General features: G+C 44.3%; 10 protein-coding genes across 10 annotated transcripts; 4 read left to right on the plus strand and 6 right to left on the minus strand.

Moving 5' to 3' along the window:
- Positions 1 to 125: 125 nt before the first annotated feature.
- Positions 126 to 1,872, plus strand: V2V93DRAFT_134130 (NADP-dependent oxidoreductase domain-containing protein). Its single transcript, XM_066906815.1, has 5 exons — positions 126 to 422; positions 478 to 573; positions 635 to 693; positions 742 to 824; positions 884 to 1,872. Exons 2-5 carry the CDS (start codon positions 554 to 556, stop codon positions 1,763 to 1,765), a joined length of 1,044 nt encoding a protein of 347 aa, XP_066768200.1. The 5' UTR covers positions 126 to 422; positions 478 to 553; the 3' UTR covers positions 1,766 to 1,872.
- On the minus strand, positions 1,786 to 4,137 carry V2V93DRAFT_332144 (uncharacterized protein). Its single transcript, XM_066907669.1, has 5 exons — positions 3,800 to 4,137; positions 3,566 to 3,743; positions 3,423 to 3,510; positions 2,322 to 2,543; positions 1,786 to 2,265 (listed from the first exon to the last, which is right to left on the minus strand). Exons 1-5 carry the CDS (start codon positions 4,100 to 4,102, stop codon positions 2,073 to 2,075), a joined length of 984 nt encoding a protein of 327 aa, XP_066768201.1. The 5' UTR covers positions 4,103 to 4,137; the 3' UTR covers positions 1,786 to 2,072.
- Positions 4,138 to 4,192: 55 nt separating this feature from the next.
- Positions 4,193 to 5,059, plus strand: V2V93DRAFT_403548 (uncharacterized protein). The gene is made up of 2 exons (XM_066912626.1): positions 4,193 to 4,393; positions 4,453 to 5,059. Exons 1-2 carry the CDS (start codon positions 4,271 to 4,273, stop codon positions 4,939 to 4,941), a joined length of 612 nt encoding a protein of 203 aa, XP_066768202.1. The 5' UTR covers positions 4,193 to 4,270; the 3' UTR covers positions 4,942 to 5,059.
- On the minus strand, positions 4,875 to 7,637 carry V2V93DRAFT_332149 (RNA12 protein-domain-containing protein). The gene is made up of 2 exons (XM_066907670.1): positions 6,351 to 7,637; positions 4,875 to 6,299 (listed from the first exon to the last, which is right to left on the minus strand). The coding sequence occupies exons 1-2, from the start codon at positions 7,562 to 7,564 to the stop codon at positions 4,991 to 4,993; spliced, it is 2,523 nt and encodes an 840-aa protein (XP_066768203.1). The 5' UTR covers positions 7,565 to 7,637; the 3' UTR covers positions 4,875 to 4,990.
- Positions 7,638 to 7,692: 55 nt separating this feature from the next.
- Positions 7,693 to 8,743, minus strand: V2V93DRAFT_364937 (uncharacterized protein). The gene has a single exon (XM_066908958.1). It carries the CDS (start codon positions 8,620 to 8,622, stop codon positions 7,795 to 7,797), a length of 828 nt encoding a protein of 275 aa, XP_066768204.1. The 5' UTR covers positions 8,623 to 8,743; the 3' UTR covers positions 7,693 to 7,794.
- A 32-nt stretch (positions 8,744 to 8,775) lies between these two features.
- V2V93DRAFT_364938 (peptidase family M1-domain-containing protein) lies at positions 8,776 to 11,706 on the plus strand. The gene is made up of 4 exons (XM_066908959.1): positions 8,776 to 8,995; positions 9,057 to 9,300; positions 9,360 to 9,543; positions 9,597 to 11,706. The coding sequence occupies exons 1-4, from the start codon at positions 8,797 to 8,799 to the stop codon at positions 11,631 to 11,633; spliced, it is 2,664 nt and encodes an 887-aa protein (XP_066768205.1). The 5' UTR covers positions 8,776 to 8,796; the 3' UTR covers positions 11,634 to 11,706.
- V2V93DRAFT_134159 (uncharacterized protein) lies at positions 11,683 to 13,060 on the minus strand. Its single transcript, XM_066906816.1, has one exon. It carries the CDS (start codon positions 12,980 to 12,982, stop codon positions 11,732 to 11,734), a length of 1,251 nt encoding a protein of 416 aa, XP_066768206.1. The 5' UTR covers positions 12,983 to 13,060; the 3' UTR covers positions 11,683 to 11,731.
- A 39-nt stretch (positions 13,061 to 13,099) lies between these two features.
- On the plus strand, positions 13,100 to 14,496 carry V2V93DRAFT_364942 (uncharacterized protein). Its single transcript, XM_066908960.1, has one exon. The coding sequence runs from the start codon at positions 13,140 to 13,142 to the stop codon at positions 14,433 to 14,435; it is 1,296 nt and encodes a 431-aa protein (XP_066768207.1). The 5' UTR covers positions 13,100 to 13,139; the 3' UTR covers positions 14,436 to 14,496.
- On the minus strand, positions 14,436 to 16,534 carry V2V93DRAFT_364944 (Six-hairpin glycosidase-like protein). The gene is made up of 2 exons (XM_066908961.1): positions 15,854 to 16,534; positions 14,436 to 15,801 (listed from the first exon to the last, which is right to left on the minus strand). The coding sequence occupies exons 1-2, from the start codon at positions 16,385 to 16,387 to the stop codon at positions 14,695 to 14,697; spliced, it is 1,641 nt and encodes a 546-aa protein (XP_066768208.1). The 5' UTR covers positions 16,388 to 16,534; the 3' UTR covers positions 14,436 to 14,694.
- Positions 16,535 to 17,586, minus strand: V2V93DRAFT_364945 (histone H2A). The gene is made up of 3 exons (XM_066908962.1): positions 17,417 to 17,586; positions 17,084 to 17,153; positions 16,535 to 17,026 (listed from the first exon to the last, which is right to left on the minus strand). Exons 1-3 carry the CDS (start codon positions 17,507 to 17,509, stop codon positions 16,791 to 16,793), a joined length of 399 nt encoding a protein of 132 aa, XP_066768209.1. The 5' UTR covers positions 17,510 to 17,586; the 3' UTR covers positions 16,535 to 16,790.
- Between the last annotated feature and the right edge of the window lie 7 nt (positions 17,587 to 17,593).

Genomic DNA, 17,593 nt, shown 5'->3' on the forward strand with positions numbered 1-17,593 from the left:
AAAATTTTGTTGACTGCTTAAGTTAAAATCAGAAATGTGCGAATAGGAGGGATTAAGAACAAAGGCGAAGGATATTCGGACTCCAAAGCATTAAATTGCCCCGAGAAAGTTTCAAATGCGCTGCCACACAGAATATTCCGAATTATCTGCAAATGAGGTATTTGCAGCTTATTCTCTAATAAAGGACTTTGCTTTTTTTTAGGTGATCCTCGAAGCCGGGGATCACGGAGTTCATGGTCGTTGAATCTCCGGGTCGACGGCGTTTGTATTTCCGTCCCCCCACCACTGCCCTCTTGCAGTAGGACTCATGAGTATATGACGCATAGAATATTATTATTGGTACTTTGACGGTACGCGCAACTGCTTTTTAGCTTCTGATTGCTGCTACTGCTGCTCCGGCTGTTGCGGAGATAGAATCCCCGGTATCTAAAATGCTTGCGACTTATATCTTTGCAAAGAAATACTAATATAAAGCAGGATCTAACGCCCCCCTTTAAACAGTATCATTGCTTGATCTACAAGTAGTTGATATCTTTATATATAATCTGCTCTTATGAAGGCTGTTTACAAAAAGTAAGTACTTGAATCCATCGCGCAATCATCAGCCTTGTCTGCTAACAAAGGGTGTTTTTAGGCTCGGTGACAGTGGCTTCCGTGTCTCGGTTCCTATTCTGGGAACCATGGGTTTTGGAGGTATGAATTATTTTTTAGCTTTTTTAAACAGTTATTAATTTATTGCAGACAAAGCATGGCAGCCATGGGTTCTTGAGGAGGATGAGGCTCTTCCCATTTTGAAAGCTGCCTATGACAAAGGCGTCACTACTGTATGCAAATTTGTATATATCTACAGTCTATTTATCTCATCGTTTAACTTTAATTGCAGTGGGATACCGCAAACATGTACTCAAACGGAAAGTCAGAAAAGATCGTTGCGACTGCTCTGAAGAAATATGCGATTCCTAGATCAAAAGTGCAGATCTTGACCAAAATCTTCACCTTCACTGATGATGAGAACACAGTCGATCTTGGCAGCGGAATGAATCCGAAAAACTGTAGTGAATTGTCAAACTTTATGGGTCTCTCTCGCACTGCGATAATCTATCAAGTTGAGGGATGCCTCCGACGTCTAGATACTGATTACATTGATATCTTACAAATCCATAGATTTGATCCTGCCACTCCCATCGAAGAGACTATGCAGGCTCTGAATGATCTCGTAAGGTCCGGAAAAGTCCGCTACATTGGCGCCAGCAGCATGTTCACTTACCAGTTTGCTATGATGCAAGCTTGTGCTGAAAAGAATGGATGGGCAAAGTTTGTATCAATGCAATGCCAATACAGTCTTCTTTATCGTGAGGAAGAGCGTGAGATGATCAAGTACTGCGAGCACACTGGAGTCGGCATTATCCCTTACTCTCCCTTAGCCGGAGGTGCTATCGCCAGAAGCTCAGATGTCTCCACAATACGCTCGGAAATCTTACCTATGCTCGTCAAGATTGCCCCGATTTACTATGACCTCAGCGAAGGCGACGCAGCCGCTACTATCCTTAACCGTGTCCAGGAATTGGCGGAAAAGAAAAGTCACTCGAGGGCTCAAATTGGTTTGTCTTGGATCATTTCGAAAGTCGCCAGTCCTATTGTTGGAATTAGTTCCGTAAACAGACTGGAGGAGGCTGTTTCGGCGGGACACATGTCGCTGGATGACGAAGAGACTAAGTTTCTGGAGGAGCCATATATTGCTAGACGTATTTTCGGGCTCGCGTAATTATTATCGTTTAATTTGTGCACGAAAACAATATAAATCACATTACTACTTCTAAGAACTATGACTAATAAAGATGACTGATAAATTTGAATTCAACCAGTAAAAGAGAATTGACTTTGTACATTTCACGTCCTGACTGTCACTTACAAGTACATACATACACACCGCTCATAAAGCACTACGAAAATCAAAAGACATTCAATGGGTAGGAAGCTAAAAACTCTGGCAATCATCAGAAACAAAATATAATAGTCTTCGATTGGTAGTAGAGTCAACTGAAGAAGAATTTGAAAAGAAAAGAAAACACTTAGTGTGAGCCAGCTCCCTTAGAGACTCTATCAAATACAGACTCATAGGCAACCTCGCTAAAGTCAGTACCTTGAATCTCGGCGGAGATACCGGTAAGAGCGCGGCGGATGGCGTCTTTCGAGGATGCGTAAAGCATCTTGCTTCGGACGGGTGCAGTGTCAGGCGACCAGATGTAGAAGCAAATCTTGGATCTATCATTAAGCAATATTAGTATTTGCCCGCCAATGTTACCCAGAAATTTTCTTACCTCTTTCCCTCACTTCCCAACTCGTACTCGAAATCATAGACAGCATATCGGCAATCATTCTCGGGTAGCTCGCCAATGAACTCATCGTACGAGGTGCTGGTCGATTTCTCAGCAACGACAATCTCAGTCTTTGCATCGTTCAGCTTGAAGATAATGAACTTGATTGACTTGCCGAGCTTGAGCTCCTGGAATGCAGTCTGGCACTCGTTGCTGAGGGCAACACTATATTTTCGCGAGCGGATCGTTAGCTATGTATCTTTTGTTTGCGTATTCTAGCTCTTTGAAAAAGAGAGATAGCATCATACCCGGATCGAGACTAAAAAACAGAATAGTATTAGCAATCATGTTGCCTACAAATGCTGTGACAAAATGAACAGTCTAAAGATTTGATGAGACTTGAGCAAGAATTGGCTGGAATCCAACCAATCCGGAACACAACTGATCTCATCAGCTTAAAGTCGAGGATGCACATCGATCTAGTTCTCCCAAGATAGCATCAACAATTGACTCGACCGAATCTAGAAGTTTGATGGATAGCGCTTGAGCCCGGAAGTTCATGCCAGCTCAGCCCCCTGGCTATCCATGCTCATAATCACAAAATCGTTCGACTTTCAACTGCCATCAAGCACAATTTTGATATAAAAATCACAAATTCTCGGGAAAATACCATTGTAATAGATCACAAATGCAAGTGTGCGGGATGGAAAGGGTTAGATGGATGTGATTGAGGATAAGTAGAAGTTCTGGTGAAGGAGGTCGAGAATAAGTGCGACTCGAATCTACGTAAAGGAAACAATTTATTGAGATTTATGCAGATTTCTAGATTTGGACATACAATAACAGCGCACACATATTAATATAACATACTGAAAAAAAGCAGATAATAGGAATTGATATCAGCATTAACTTAGAGATTCTATTATAGACATGAGTTCATATGCTGACAAATACGCACCGCTGAATACCAACATAGCACTCTACTCGGTCCCGCATTCCGAGAACTAGACGACGCCAGCTTATTCTGTCTTTTTATTTGCTGCTGCTATCGAGTCATGTGCTGCTATCTGTCGAAGCATCCGGTAATACCATACTGATCCATACTTCCAGCCTAAGACACCAAAGATAACCAAAAGACTCTGCATTACTACTGAACTACCTAGAACAACCAGTAGAGTACATTTTGAGAATACTGTAAAGCAGATTAGAGCTATATTTAATTGCCAATTATATAAAAGATAGCGTACTTATTTCAAATGTGGCTGGGACAGGGTTATCCATAAGCTCCTTTATATGCGAATAGTACTGCGACGAGTACTTGACATAAGCGTACATCACATCTGCATCACCTGCAGATACAAAAAGGGGAGAACTTGGATCTAACTCCGAGGCCTTTACAACTCCAACTACTAAATCTAGAGGACTCTATATATTTGTCAGTTACAATCAATGCTTATTAAATAGGAGCTTGAAAAGCATACATATGCCGGCCAGCAAACGCGAAACTCGTAGAATGATCTCTTAGATAAACCAGTTAGAAGATAGTACTCTTCCGCCATATACCTTTTATCGTCAGAATCTGGGAACTTGGGCTTGACAGTCTTTAATTCTGATGGCCGCTCCAGTGAGAGATATCCCACATCTGGCGGTAAAGACAGTGCCCATTTATCTGAAGATGTAGGCGCGGATGTGCTGAAAGGGGCAAAAAAGCGAACCTGCTCAATATTCGCAAACGCAATACTTGAAAACACCAATTGAGCAATAATTGCAATCCGTATGAGCATCGTATGCGTCTGATTTAGTATCAAACTATTACTATGGTCGACTGGACTAGATAGATGATGCATGATGTAGGCGCGCATTTAATGTTATCATGAACACGTAAACTCTACACTCTTCTTCAGTGATTCGATTGCATCATCATCCAAGGCCACAAATAACGGGCGACAATAATGGCACAGGTGGACGAGATAACATTTTCGAAGGCGTATCTTTCTCTTTTATCGAACGAGCCAATTAAATATGGTGAAGATTATGTTGGTCGTGCAAAATCAAACAGATCTATTACGGGCCCAGTAAGTATCGACTACCGATTTCTAGTTGCTTGCAGGATGAAACTAATCAAGAACTCCAGGTAATTCTCCCCAAAATGCCGACTGCCAAACGGCCAAGGTCGTCACTTGAATCTACCTCTACGACTTCAACAAAACAAGCTACTGTTTCCGTCAAATCGCTGCGTCCTCCGAAATTCAACGTGACAGTATCAGCATCTTACGCAGACACAGTATTCACTTTGAAAGAAAAAATTGCCTCTGAAGCGAAAATTTCGGGATCTGTTAAATTGCTTTTGAAAGGAAAGGTTATATCTGATACGAAAGCCGTCGAGGAGATCGTTGACGAGCAAGGAAAAGCTTCGTTGATGGCTATGGTTACAGCGGCCGAGGAGACACCTGCTGAGCAGATTGCGAGTGCTCCTCTACCGGAGCCTGCAGCTATTGACTTGGAGATTAATGCTGACGTATGGGGTGCGATTGAGAGTACTCTAGTAGGCAAGTTCGGTGATGCGAAGGCTAAGCTTGTGATGGAGCGATTACAGAAAGGATACACTTTAGCTAAAAATTAGAATCAAATTCAAACATGAGATGGAGATTGCTACTTTGATGCTTTGTAAATCAGTACTCAACATCCAACACTTTCTTTTGCTCGGCGATTTGCTTGTAGCACTGCGTGATCTTCTTCTGTCGCTCTTGAATATCATCAGCAAGAAACTTCATCCGATCACTAACGTCAACCGCAGGCCCCTTTGGAGTGAATAAAGCAGAAAGCTTAACCAGCTCTTCTTCGCTCTTGGTAATGGCAGACGTAAGTACTCCTGCAAGTGAAGTAAGCCGCGTAATCTCAAGATCGGCGTATAATCCCCGATCTTTAATCAGACGCTGAAAAGCTGCTCTGTAAATTGGCCGACCAGCCTTGATAGCATTCGGTCGACCATCTCGCTCAGTAACAGTAATCAACTCCGCATGCTCAAGCGCAGATATGACCTCGCTACCTCCTTTGAATAGAGGATCGGTTAAAAGTTGATTGTATCGAATATCTTCAGCATTAGCAAGCGCCTTCACTATTATCCACACTTGCTCTGACGTCCAAGGCTTATCTCTACCGGCCTTCAAAAATCGCTTGATGATCTCCATCGAGCTCTGTCGAATCATCTCATCGGCCGCTTGAAGACTAGTCTCACCGATTGAAATTCTACGTACAAGAGCAAGAAGATCCGTCATGCGTCCACCTAAAGGCTCAAGTGCACTATCAATATCTTCCAAGGCCTTTTCCTGAAGTTCAGTTCCGTCATTAGGTAATGCCATAACATGCTTTTTCACAAATGACTTTGCCACATCTGGCGGCGCGTCACCAACACTAATAGTGTTGTAAACTGAATTTGGTAGCGACTTTTGCAGCACCTTGCCACATCCGACATCATCCGTGACAAAAATGACGTGGGCATATTTTGCCATAACTAGACCGGCAGCCCATTCTGCTAGATCGTTATACATAGTTTCATGCTTATCGGCTTGATATAGAAAGTGTTCGATAACAATGACCGGTCGCTGAGAAGTAGATCCGACAAATAAATCCTCACTTCCAGAGTTTGTGCTTTCTTCCTCAGCCACTAGATTGGGCGACTTGCCATTGTTAGCTTTCGATTTGGCTGCTGCTTCAGCCGAAGACCGCTGGTGAACCGTAATAGCAATATCTTTGACTGCGGAATTTGCATTTTCAAGTATCTTTTTAAATTGAGATTCTAGAGTTTCAGAAAAACCAGCCTTCTGACCGATCAGTCCTTGAGCGATAAGATCCACAAAAGAAGAAACACTGTTCATCCAAGGGAACACGGGGAAATAGCCAATCTGATTGGAGATTTCCTTGACAAACAGTGCATCAGAACGGGTCTCGACAAGACGTTGGCAGTCAATAGTTAGTGTACTGCCCAGTGTTAGTGATCTAAGCTTCAAAAAATAAAAAGGAAAATCATACTTGTTGCGATCTTTGACGACATATTCCCGTACCAGATCAACTTTCCCGCTACCCCTCGGTCCCTGAACAACAATAAATGTTTCTGGAGTCTCACTGATCAGTAACTTCAGCTGATCAATCACATCTTTGCGATCTGCTAGTCCAATCTGCAGAGCAGCGTCTTCTTTGTGGAAAAACCTTCCGAGTCCGCCGGTTGTCATTAAGGTGGTGAAGACAGATGTAGCCTTTTCTCGGGCATACTTCACAATCCTGTTGTCTGATATGGCAAAGCTCTTGCTTATCTTACACTTAATGAAGAAAGTGCGAATAGGATCGAAGATTGCGACAGTGATGGCAGCGATCAGCGCTGCCAAAACCGGAATCACTATTCGAGGATGCGCAACAATCCATTCACGAATGATATGCTTCTGCAAATTAGTTTCGTAATATAGATGAAGTTTTGTACCCCCAGGAGTTACAAAGCCGTGCAGGCAATTTCTTGCTGCTGCGGCATTGCGTAAACCAACATATTGGATTGTCGCAAATCGAGGCACGTCCTTCGACGAAGGTGAAAGTGGAATGATGTCACGAATCAGACCGTATCGGCGAAACAAAGAGTATAGATATTCTTGATCAACGTCCGGACCTTCAAATTCCACACGAATTCTTGCTGCAGGAAAACGATGAAGATCTTCAATCCAAGGAGTGCCTCGAATAACGTAAGTTCGGGTGGTATGTAATGGATTGAACCACGGTCTTAGCGTATGTTCTTGCGCGTATTCTTGAAGCCTATTTTCCACTTCAGTTTCAGACAGAGCACTGTGATTCTTAAACTTGATAATGGCGCCTCCATCCTTTGCGCGGGGAATAACTTCGCAAAGTGTAACTGACAGATCCTTGGGGACGATATTGTCGCGCATATAGTCAAGTATGTTCTTTGACTCAAACTGAGACACTAATTTGAAAAGTTGCTGTCTAAAGTCCCAAAGACTATGACGAACAGGGTAAACATTGTCAAAATAGAGCAGACCCTCATCATCCGCCCGTTCTATCAAACCAGTGCTTTCGACAATTTTGGCATACGGAGTGACAAACGAGCGCTGGGAAGAATAGTTTGGTGATTTGAATGATTTTGGAAATGTATTGTACGGAATCAATGCAGTTCTATCCTGCTTGTAATGGGCGTATCGTGAGAATGGATTCAACAGGCTTGAAAAAAGCCTGGGCTTTGCCATTTTGGAGCAGATGAGAAGAGGGAAGATGGATGAGAGGACAGGATTATCATGTACGTCATATCTTCTTGAGCCGCAGCTGACTGCACAATATCCTGGCTTTGCTGAGTTTTATACTATTTATTCATTAATGAGATTAAATACTATGTTTACTATTATTGATAATCAAGAATAGATAAAGGATCATAAGCCAAAGAACGCCACCGTAACAATAATAAGTCCAGCTATATACATTAATCCGATTCCACAGCCATATCGTAGTCGTCATCTTCGTCCTCCTCTTCTACAACGCGAACTGACCTGCTATGAATAGGACTGCTTACATGCTCACTTTCAATAGTTACCTCTTCATCATCCTCATAATCTGCTTCAGATTCAACTAATTGCTGCGACAAATCTTGCTCTTCGTAGTGTTCCTCTTCCTCGTCGTCTTCATAATTCTCCATCTCATCAGCATCAGGAATATCAGCATCCAGATCTACTTCTTCTTCCTCAGCAGTGTTTCTAAATCTTCTTCTTTGTTGCCTACGACGCCAACCATCAAGAGCTTCCTCATCGTCATCAATATCGCCGGTGGCGTCATCCTCCACATCATCATCATCATATTCTTCTTCATCGTCTTCGATACCGCCGGTTCCATTTTCTAGTCCATCTTCGGCAGCGCCACCTTCAGCATCCAACATCACTAGCTCCCCGTTGGGGTTTTCCATAAAACCATTGTCTTCGCTGGCCGACTCGGACATTGCTTGCTCCTCAAGCAAAGCCTGCTCGGTCTTCGAGAATCCAGGCGGCCGCAGAAAGGTAAATCCGAAGGTTCTGATGGACTCAATTTCGTGCGCATATCTTTGTTCGTCTACCTCCAGTGACCTTATAAACTCGTCCTCGTTGTTAGGAGAATATTGATCCGTCAGGAGCTCAGTCAGAGTGTCGTCGGTCGCGTTTGAAGGACAGAGCAAGTACTTTGACCTTGGCTGCGAGCGTAGAAGAGTATGCTGCCTAGCCGACGGGCTATACCATAGTTTATACGAGTCGCGAGGAGGTGCAGCCGGCATCGACAGCATGATTGCGGAGTTGGGCAAGATAAGAGGGAGGATACTGTTAGGATGTAAATAAATAGGATTGTTGGTTGGGACAGGCAAACTCAAACCCAAAACTTAACCTCTGCCTCGCTTTCTGAATCACTCTTCTCTCTCTGTTCCTCGCTCTTCCTCACTCCGCACTCTTTTATCTCCGCAATGGACCGCGAAATCTTGCCTGCGTTCGTCAAACCGAGTCACTACTCGCTTTCAATTTATGATCTTGATCTTTCTGCGTTCACTTTCAAAGGTGCCGTAAAGATCGATGTCGATGTACTTGAGCCGACGAGCGAGATCAAGCTCAATGTCCGCGAAATCGACGTCTTGAAGGCAGCCGTATCGCTCGAGTTAAACAAGAGTATCCTTTTCAATTCTTTGGATATTTATGTCAAATCCTATCTAACACCATATCTGTGCAGCTACCTCAGAGATCTCCGTCTCAGGCATCGAAACTGACAGCAGTGCTGAGGTCGTCACGCTGACACTTTCCGAACCGATCCCTGCAGAGGCTGCCCGTGCAAGCATCACCATTGAGTTCTCCGGAACAATGAACAACAAAATGGCTGGCTTTTACCGCTCAAAGTATACTGATGCCTCAGGAGCCGAGGCGTACATGTACTCGACCCAATTTGAGGCCACCGACGCTCGTCGTGCATTTCCCTGGTATATAGATAGCCAATTAGACAGATTTGCTGTAGTATTTTAAGCTAATATCAATGCAGCTTTGATGAGCCGGCGTTGAAAGCGACTTTTGATTTTGCAATCACTATTCCAGAGGAGTGGACCGCCCTTAGCAACATGCCCGAGGTCTCCAGCAAGACGCCTGAAGACGGTAAGAAGGCAGGCACTGCAGGCACCAAGCTCAAGACCGTTACATTTGCTACTACCCCCATTATGAGTACTTATGTATGTGATTTGAACTGGATCTATAATTGAACAATTTGCTAACTGTCGTGCAGCTTCTCGCTTGGGCTGTTGGTGACTTTGAATACGTCGAGGCTTTCACTGACAAGCTCTATGATGGAAAGAAAGTTCCCGTTCGTGTATACACTACCAGAGGTATTGTTAAACAGGGATTATATGCTCTTGAGGATGCCCGCAAGATTGTGGACTACTTTTCATCCATTTTTGAAATTGACTACATGCTGCCAAAAGTCGATTTACTTGCCGTCCATGAGTTTTCCCATGGTGCAATGGAAAACTGGGGGCTGATCACTTACCGTACCACCGCTTTGCTTTTTGATCCCGAAACTAGTGATGCCAAGTACAAAAACCGTGTATCCTATGTCGTCGCCCATGAACTTGCGCATCAGTGGTTTGGAAACTACGTTACTATGGCTTGGTGGAATGAGCTTTGGTTGAACGAAGGTTTCGCTACCTGGGTCGGATGGCTAGCAATTGACTATCTCTACCCTGATTGGGATGTCTTTGGTGTCTTTGTGTCTGATTCGCTTCAGGGTGCTCTTGCTCTTGACTCGCTTCGTCAATCACATCCTATTGAGGTGCCGGTTAAATCCGCCCTTGACATTGACCAGATTTTTGATGCAATTAGTTATCTTAAGGGAGCATCGTCTATTCGCATGATTTCGTCGCATATCGGAGTCAAGACCTTTTTAAAAGGTGTCTCGACATATCTTAAGGAACATGCTTACGGTAATGCTACCACTAAGGATCTATGGGATGCTGTCGGTCGTTCATCTGGAATTGATGTCAACTCGATCATGAATGACTGGATTACAAAAATCGGATTCCCAGTCGTGACTGTCACAGAGTCTGAGACTGGGATATCTCTTCGCCAAGACAGATTTCTGGCTGCGGGTGATGTCAAACCTGAAGAAAACGGGACTCAGTGGTGGATTCCTCTTGGAATTTTTACTGACTCTGAATCAGCATCTGCCCTTTCTGGAGTTTCGGCGTTTTCCAACCGCGAGACTATTCTGACTGGGCTTGGACCTAACGACCTGTACAAGCTCAACAAGAACCAGACTGGTGTTTATCGTGTGAACTACCCTCCCGAACGCCTTGCCAAGCTCGGTAAAGCTATTGACAAGCTTTCCGTGACTGACAAAGTTGGCCTTGTTGCCGATGCTTCATCTATGGCTCTAGCAGGATTAGGATCGACGGCAGGAATTTTGAACTTGGTGGATGGCATGCGCAACGAAACCTCCTACATTGTCTGGTCCGAAGTTTTGCAGCGTTTGGCAACTTTGCGGTCAGCTTGGTTTGAGCAATCATCGGAAGTAAAGTCTGGATTGTCTGCATACACCCGATCGCTTGTGTCGCCTATGGTCAAAAGACTAGGCTGGGAATTTAAGGACTCAGATGATTATCTTACTGTTCAGCTTCGAGCTCTTTTAATTTCCGCAGCTGGTAATGCCGGTGATAAGGAAGTTGTTGCTGAGGCCAAGTCTCAGTTTGCCAAATTTGCGGCCGGAGAAAAGGCTGCTATTCATCCTAATCTTCGTCGTGCTGTGTTTTCGATCGTGATTAGTCAAGAAGACTTGTCAGATGAGGAAGCTCAAGCGGTTTACGATTCAATTTTGAAAGAGGTGTTAGCTCCATCGTCTGTTGACGGGAAGGAGATTGCCGTTTTTGCTCTTGGCAAGGCTAAGAAGGAAAAGCTTATCAAAGATAACCTTGATCTTCTCTTGTCAGGTAAGGTTGCTGTACAAGATCTGCACACGCTTGCTGCCTCATTGGCTTCTAACCCATCAGCACGCTGGGCATTCTGGCAGTTTATCAAGGAAAATTGGGCGGCGATTTACTCGCTCATGTCTGGAAACATGGTCATTCTTGATCGTTTTGTGAAGCTTTCAATCGTAAACTTTTCGTCAAAGAAAGCGTACGAGGATATTGAGTCGTTCTTTGCGGATAAGGATACTCATGGATTTGAGAGATCTGTTGGCCAGGGATTGGATGTTATTAAGAGCTATGCTGCGTGGGTAGAGAGAGATGGTGAGAGTGTTGCAGCGTGGTTGAAGGAGCATGGGTATTGAAGTAGAAATTATTTGCAAAGAGAAAGATAGTAAATGAAATAGCAAAGTCAAATACATGTGAATGCAAAATTTACTGTCCGTAATATACAAAAATAACCCTACTCTTCACCGTCTGCGTGGAATCTCTTAGGTGGCTGCCACTGCTCACCGGTATCTCTGGCATACGCCCTCGCTAGCTGCTCTCTCGTTAAGTCATATATATCTCTCACGCCGCGATTCAAAAGTTTATCAGCGGCGTCCGAAATAACTTCAACAATCTCTTTGCGCAATTTTTCTTTTTCTTGTTCTTCAGGATTTTCCTGTTCAGTAGATGCAGCCATTTTCCGACGATTTCGGTTCCGTTTGACTTTCTTTCCAGGAGCTAATCTGGCGAGCGCTTCGAGAGGCGTTTCAGCAATCTCAAGCTGCTCCATTAATGTCGCCATCAATTGAGCGGCCGTAGTTTCTTCTTGCTCTTTAATACTCTGCCATTCATGTTGTCGTTCACGCTCTTTCCTCGCTTCATCTGCTTTCTTTGCAGCTTTGATTTCAGAAGATGAAAGACCTGCAAGCCAAGCATCGTGAGCTTCGTCTGCTTTTTCAGAAGTAGCTGTCGATGTGCGGATATAGTTTCCGTCTTCATCTATAGCGCCGTCTTCGAGATCTGCACGCATGTTAAAGGCTTCGACTTGAGGTGCGTGTAGCCGGGATCCAGTAAGTCCAATTTCCGGATCAAGTTCTTCTTCTTCCTGTTCTCCTTCCTCGTCGAGATCCATCTCATTTTGCTTTCCTTTTTCAACTGAAGAGGAAGTAGAAAGGGCTTGACCTCGCATGAAATCCTCAAATTCAGCATTGGCATCCGCAGAATCAACTATGTCGTGATCTTCGTTTGGATGTAACTCTTGGCCTTCAATCTCTGATATATCCAAAAACCGAACTTTCCGCGATTTCTTTGAGACACCATCAACATCATCTTCATCCGAGCTCTCTCCTTCTTCGGCGTCTCTTCCTCGGTTTTTTTGGCTTTCGATTTGACTTTTGTCGGCAGCTGGTTCGTTGTTGCCAAACATATCGTCATCGTCATCTTCGCCTCCATCTTCGCCTTTTTTATCTTGCGCAGCGGCGCGAGATTTCCGCGCTGAACTAAAGAAATCGTCCTCGGAGGAATCCGATTGGTAGGCTTGTACTTCTCGTAATTTATTTCTGCGAGCTACTTTGGGTGCTGAGCCAGGAATATCTTGTTCCAAAAGTTCCTCTTCATCGATTTCCTGTGTTGATTCCGATACTGCAGATGCTGATTCTGCTGATCTGAATCGTTTTGAAGCGGCCGAATTAGACGCTGATGATATTGATCGTTTTAGCGTGCTCATGATTGTGTAACAAAGCGCAAATAAATAATGATGATGATTTAAAGAGAGAACGATGATATTCAAGGTTGGGACATCAAAACCCTAAAATCGAGCCAAAATTCAAGACCTAAACTTTACAGACTGATAATTCTTCACATGCATAAGGCAAACACCCGCCATGGCCTCAGAAGAACGCAAGGAAGAAAAGAAACTGCTTCTGTCGTTAATATCTGCTTCTGCGAGTATATCTGCGAAAGAAGCGCTTGATATTTACGAAGAAAGAGTGAAAAATAAGCCACTGCCACTCTACCCTACAGATCAACAACAATCTACGCAATCAGCCGCGTCTCAGAAGATTGAATCGAGAAAGGAGAGACGAGATATAAATAGTCAGAAAGAAAGTACTCATCAAGATGAGAAGAAGAATGTAAAGGAATCAAGAATTGTGAAAATGAACGCGAGAGATGTGAGGCGACTAGATCGTGCTTTAAAAAAGACTATGGTCATTGAATCTAGGAAAAAGCGAATGCGTGAACGACAGAAGCTGAAACGGAAGGAAATCAAAAACTCAAGTGATCCTGGGCAGCAGCAGAAAAACGAAAACAAGGCAGCTGCTGTAAACGACACTGAGATGAAAGATGTTGCGATTAGTGAAATGGAGCACAGTAATTCACCAAAATCGGTTCGTCGAGAACGTACAGCTGTCAAACGAAAACAAAAGCAAGAGCACCGAAAGGCCGTTGCAAACGAGCAAAGAAAAATTTTTGACAAGACAGGAAGTTGGCCTAAGAATCGGTCAGCTTCAATTCTCAAGGTCAATGAACGTCAAAAATATCTCACATCGCTTGTGAAAACTGACTTGCTACTTTATTCTGAGCCACAAGATTTGAAAGATCAGCAAAAAAACTCTACATATAGAGTGATGCGTCCAAAACCCCTTTCATCGGCAGATAAAAAGCGATCACAAATTTACGCTCTCGGTCCAGATGCGTGTCACTTTAAAATCTATGTTGCGTTACATTACCTCTGGCAATCATATATTGCAGATTTACTATCTCTCCAGCCAACCGATAAATTAGTATTTACGCAGCATGATTTACAAGACCGAGCACAAAAACTATCCGCTGCTGATCTACATGGCGCGTTTATCACTGTGCATAGAGCGAGGTGCGTATCAAGGGTAGGAATGCAGGGAATTGTCATTCGAGAGACAAGATCGTCGTTTACCATTGTCACCAAGCAAGATACCCTAAAAATGATTCCAAAAGAAGGTACTGTATTTCGCGTCCCGGTAAGCCGGCCTCGTGAGACTGCAATTTCGGATGCAGAACAGAATTCAGCTGAAAAGATTCAGACACAAGTGGGAGAAGATGAGGCATTGTTTACTTTTCTTGTGTATGGCTCAAACTTGATTTATCGAGCTGCCGATCGAGGTGGTCGCAAGTTCAAATCAAAAGCGACTCTGGACATTTGATAATTAATAAATGTATATATTACGTGATAAAGAGCACCAAATCCGAAAACAAAACAGCAGCTGCTCCAAACGATAAACTCGAAACTGTCCCAAAGAAAAAAATACCAATAAAATATGTATAAACGTATGCACAGTCAGACGCCCAGAAGCTGAACAATAAAAAATCAATCTTGCAAAACAAAACCAAAACTAAAACCAAAATCAAAACCAAAACAAAACTCAAAAATCAAGGACAAGCAGGAGATTAAAAGAAAAGCAGCTACAATTTAGCTTTCGTGGAGAAGAACTCTTTGCGACGTTGGACAGCGGTAAAGGCACGTTCTCTCATTTTTGCGGCATTCCAGAATGCCTCAAAGCTCCAAGTAAGGTTTTCAGCGCCACGCATAAACCCATTAGTGCGATCAAATTGCTCAGAGAGCTGACCATACTTATCAGAATGCTTGCGGATGACGTTCATAAAACCGTCAGCGTAGCGGATGATATTTGCTATAACAGCTTGGGTCTGCTTTGAAGTGGGCTCAAAGGCAAGCTTAATAGCGTTTGGCAAGGAGTCAGAGGTAGTTGAGAAATCTATATATGCCGCATCTTTAGCAAGAATAGCTGAGGGAATAAGTGGTAAATAAAAAGGGGCGGTAAGGTTGTTGATGGTAAGGTACTGATCTGAGAAGGCGAGGTTCTCGGCGAGTGCGTAGAGTGCATGAGCGACAGTTGCTGTGCACAAGAACCACGGATTACCGAGTTGATCTTCGCCAGCCTCTTCTGCAGCTTTATCACCGCCTGCATAGATATCTTCGGGATAGCGACCGATACCAACAGAGGCAGGAATGTCCTGATCGGTCTGGTTGAATTCCAGTGCGTCGGCAATGTTGATGGCATAGCGTGTTCGCATGTCTTCAATTAGCGCATGAATTGTTGCAATCATCGCATCTGAGTGCAAAGGATAGACGGTATCAGAGCCGCCATGGATAGCCCCCAAGATGATGGCTGCATCAAGACCTGAGCGCGACGAACCTAGAGTCTCGACAATGTGACCCTTGTCGTCGTCCCAGAACGCTTTTAGGAAACCACGGATGCCAGTAGCCTGAGCACGGTACCAATGAGCAGCGCCTGGGTCGCCAAAGATATCTGCAACTTGCTGGCCCAAGTTCAAGGCCTTGTACTGAACCATGGCGGTAAAGAAATGCAGACCGTTGACCTCTTCCCAGAGATCAAAACCCGGATGAGTCCAGAACTTTGATACATACTCAAGATCGGGCTTGATAACCTCATCGTAGACGAGCTTGTAGTCTGAAACCTGAGAGGACGTCTGGTTCGTAAGGGCATAGAGGTACTCGATCACGGTTATGGCGCGAAGAGCCGGGCCGTCCTAGTTAACAGTCAGTTTTAAGAGTAGGCACAGAGAGAGGAATTAAACATACACGCTGAGGACGCCCCCAATCCTCTTCAAATGAAGAACCGTCGACATTAAATTTAGGCTCTCCGAGACCTTCAAAGTCGATAAAGGAGCCACTAGGGTTGTTGATTCGCTGGAATAGTCTGTTGCTGGAAATGTAGTGATCCATTATAAGCTTCGCTCTGGGATCGCCGGTGGCCGCGTAGTAGTCAACGAGTGCACGCATAGTAATTGCACCATCTCGAACCCAGTGGAAAAAATAGTCTGGATATGCTCGCGAGGGACTGGCGACGACGACTCCGGGCAGAACGCCGCTGTTAGCGACGTTTGCGCCGTCAGGTCCGATGTTTGCGAAGATGCCCTCGAGCGAGACTTCAGACTGCTGAAGAAGCCAGTTGCTAAGGTCGCGCTCAGAGGCGGAAATAGCAGCGACTGTCTGACGGAATGACTTTGAGCTTAGGCGAAAGGTGGGTTGACGACGGTGTCGAGGATCGATAAAGAGCGCAGTCGTGGACGAGGCGATCGTCGCCAGCAGAAGAAGAGTAGCGTCGAAGCGCATGTCTCGGACGATAGTGTAGAAATAATATAAAGAGTGAGTAATAATATACTATTCCAAAAATGAATAAAAAATACACCAAAAGGTAAAACAAGAGCGCTCTTCAAGAGAGAATCGTGAGAGCCAGACTGATTTGAGTCAGATAAGTCGGCCCATTTGTAATAGCCCAACTCACAACATTGCGGCTCTCTGCTCATTGTTATGTGATTCGACTCACGGAGTAAACTACGATTACATGAATTACATAAAAATATTAGGTAATTATTACATAATAACGCTACAAATACAAAGGCTCACTCGGGTTTCCTGGGTCATCATCGTACACTCTCACGCGCAAAAGCAGACATAATAAAATCAAAATACAAATATAGAGAAAATCAAGAGTAAAAAGACTCTTTTTAAACCATCACTTCTTCTTCTTTGTGTCGACGTTCTTGAGCAACGCCTTGTTGATGTGTGGCAGCACTCCACCATAGGCAATAGTGGCCTTGATGAGCGTGTCGAGCTCTTCGTCGCCACGAATCGCAAGCTGCAAGTGACGCGGTGTGATGCGCTTGACCTTGAGATCTTTAGCAGCATTTCCAGCAAGCTCAAGCACTTCAGCAGTGAGATACTCAAGCACTGCAGTCACGTAGACGGCGGCTGTTTGATGTTGATGTCAGTAAACAACCCTAAACAGACTTGTAAACGTAAACATACCCTTAGCTCCGACACGCATCTTATTCTGCGAGTTGTGCTTCAAAAAGCGCTTAACACGTCCGCAGGGAAACTGTGATTCGGAATACTTGTTAGTCAGATATTCGTTTGCTTGAGCGAGGTGGCAAAGTCTGGCGGTGTGGACATTTCGCAATGTAGCCAAGTAGCACGCGACAAGCCATCTTCATTGATCTTTCAAATATGCAGAAACAGAAAGAATAACAGCAATATTACTATTCATCGCAATCATAAAGAGTATCATGCATCAACTATACGCTCCTGCATCCACCACCGCTACCACCACCACCGCACTCATCTGTAGAGACTCCGACTCACCTGCAATCCAGCACGCGCTGAGTGCGAGATCTGAGCTCGACCTTCTCTGGGACCGGCCTTTCCTCCATGGGACTTTCCTTTGCCTCCAGACATGTTGCTGAATTGTATATGATATTGTAGGGTTTAGAGAATGAGGGGCTGCTGCTGTTGTTATGAGAGGCTTGTTGTTGACGCGGG

This window comes from Kockiozyma suomiensis (assembly GCF_038497685.1).
Source record: "Kockiozyma suomiensis strain NRRL Y-17356 unplaced genomic scaffold V2V93scaffold_2, whole genome shotgun sequence".
Classification (NCBI taxonomy): Eukaryota; Fungi; Ascomycota; class Lipomycetes; order Lipomycetales; family Lipomycetaceae; genus Kockiozyma; species Kockiozyma suomiensis.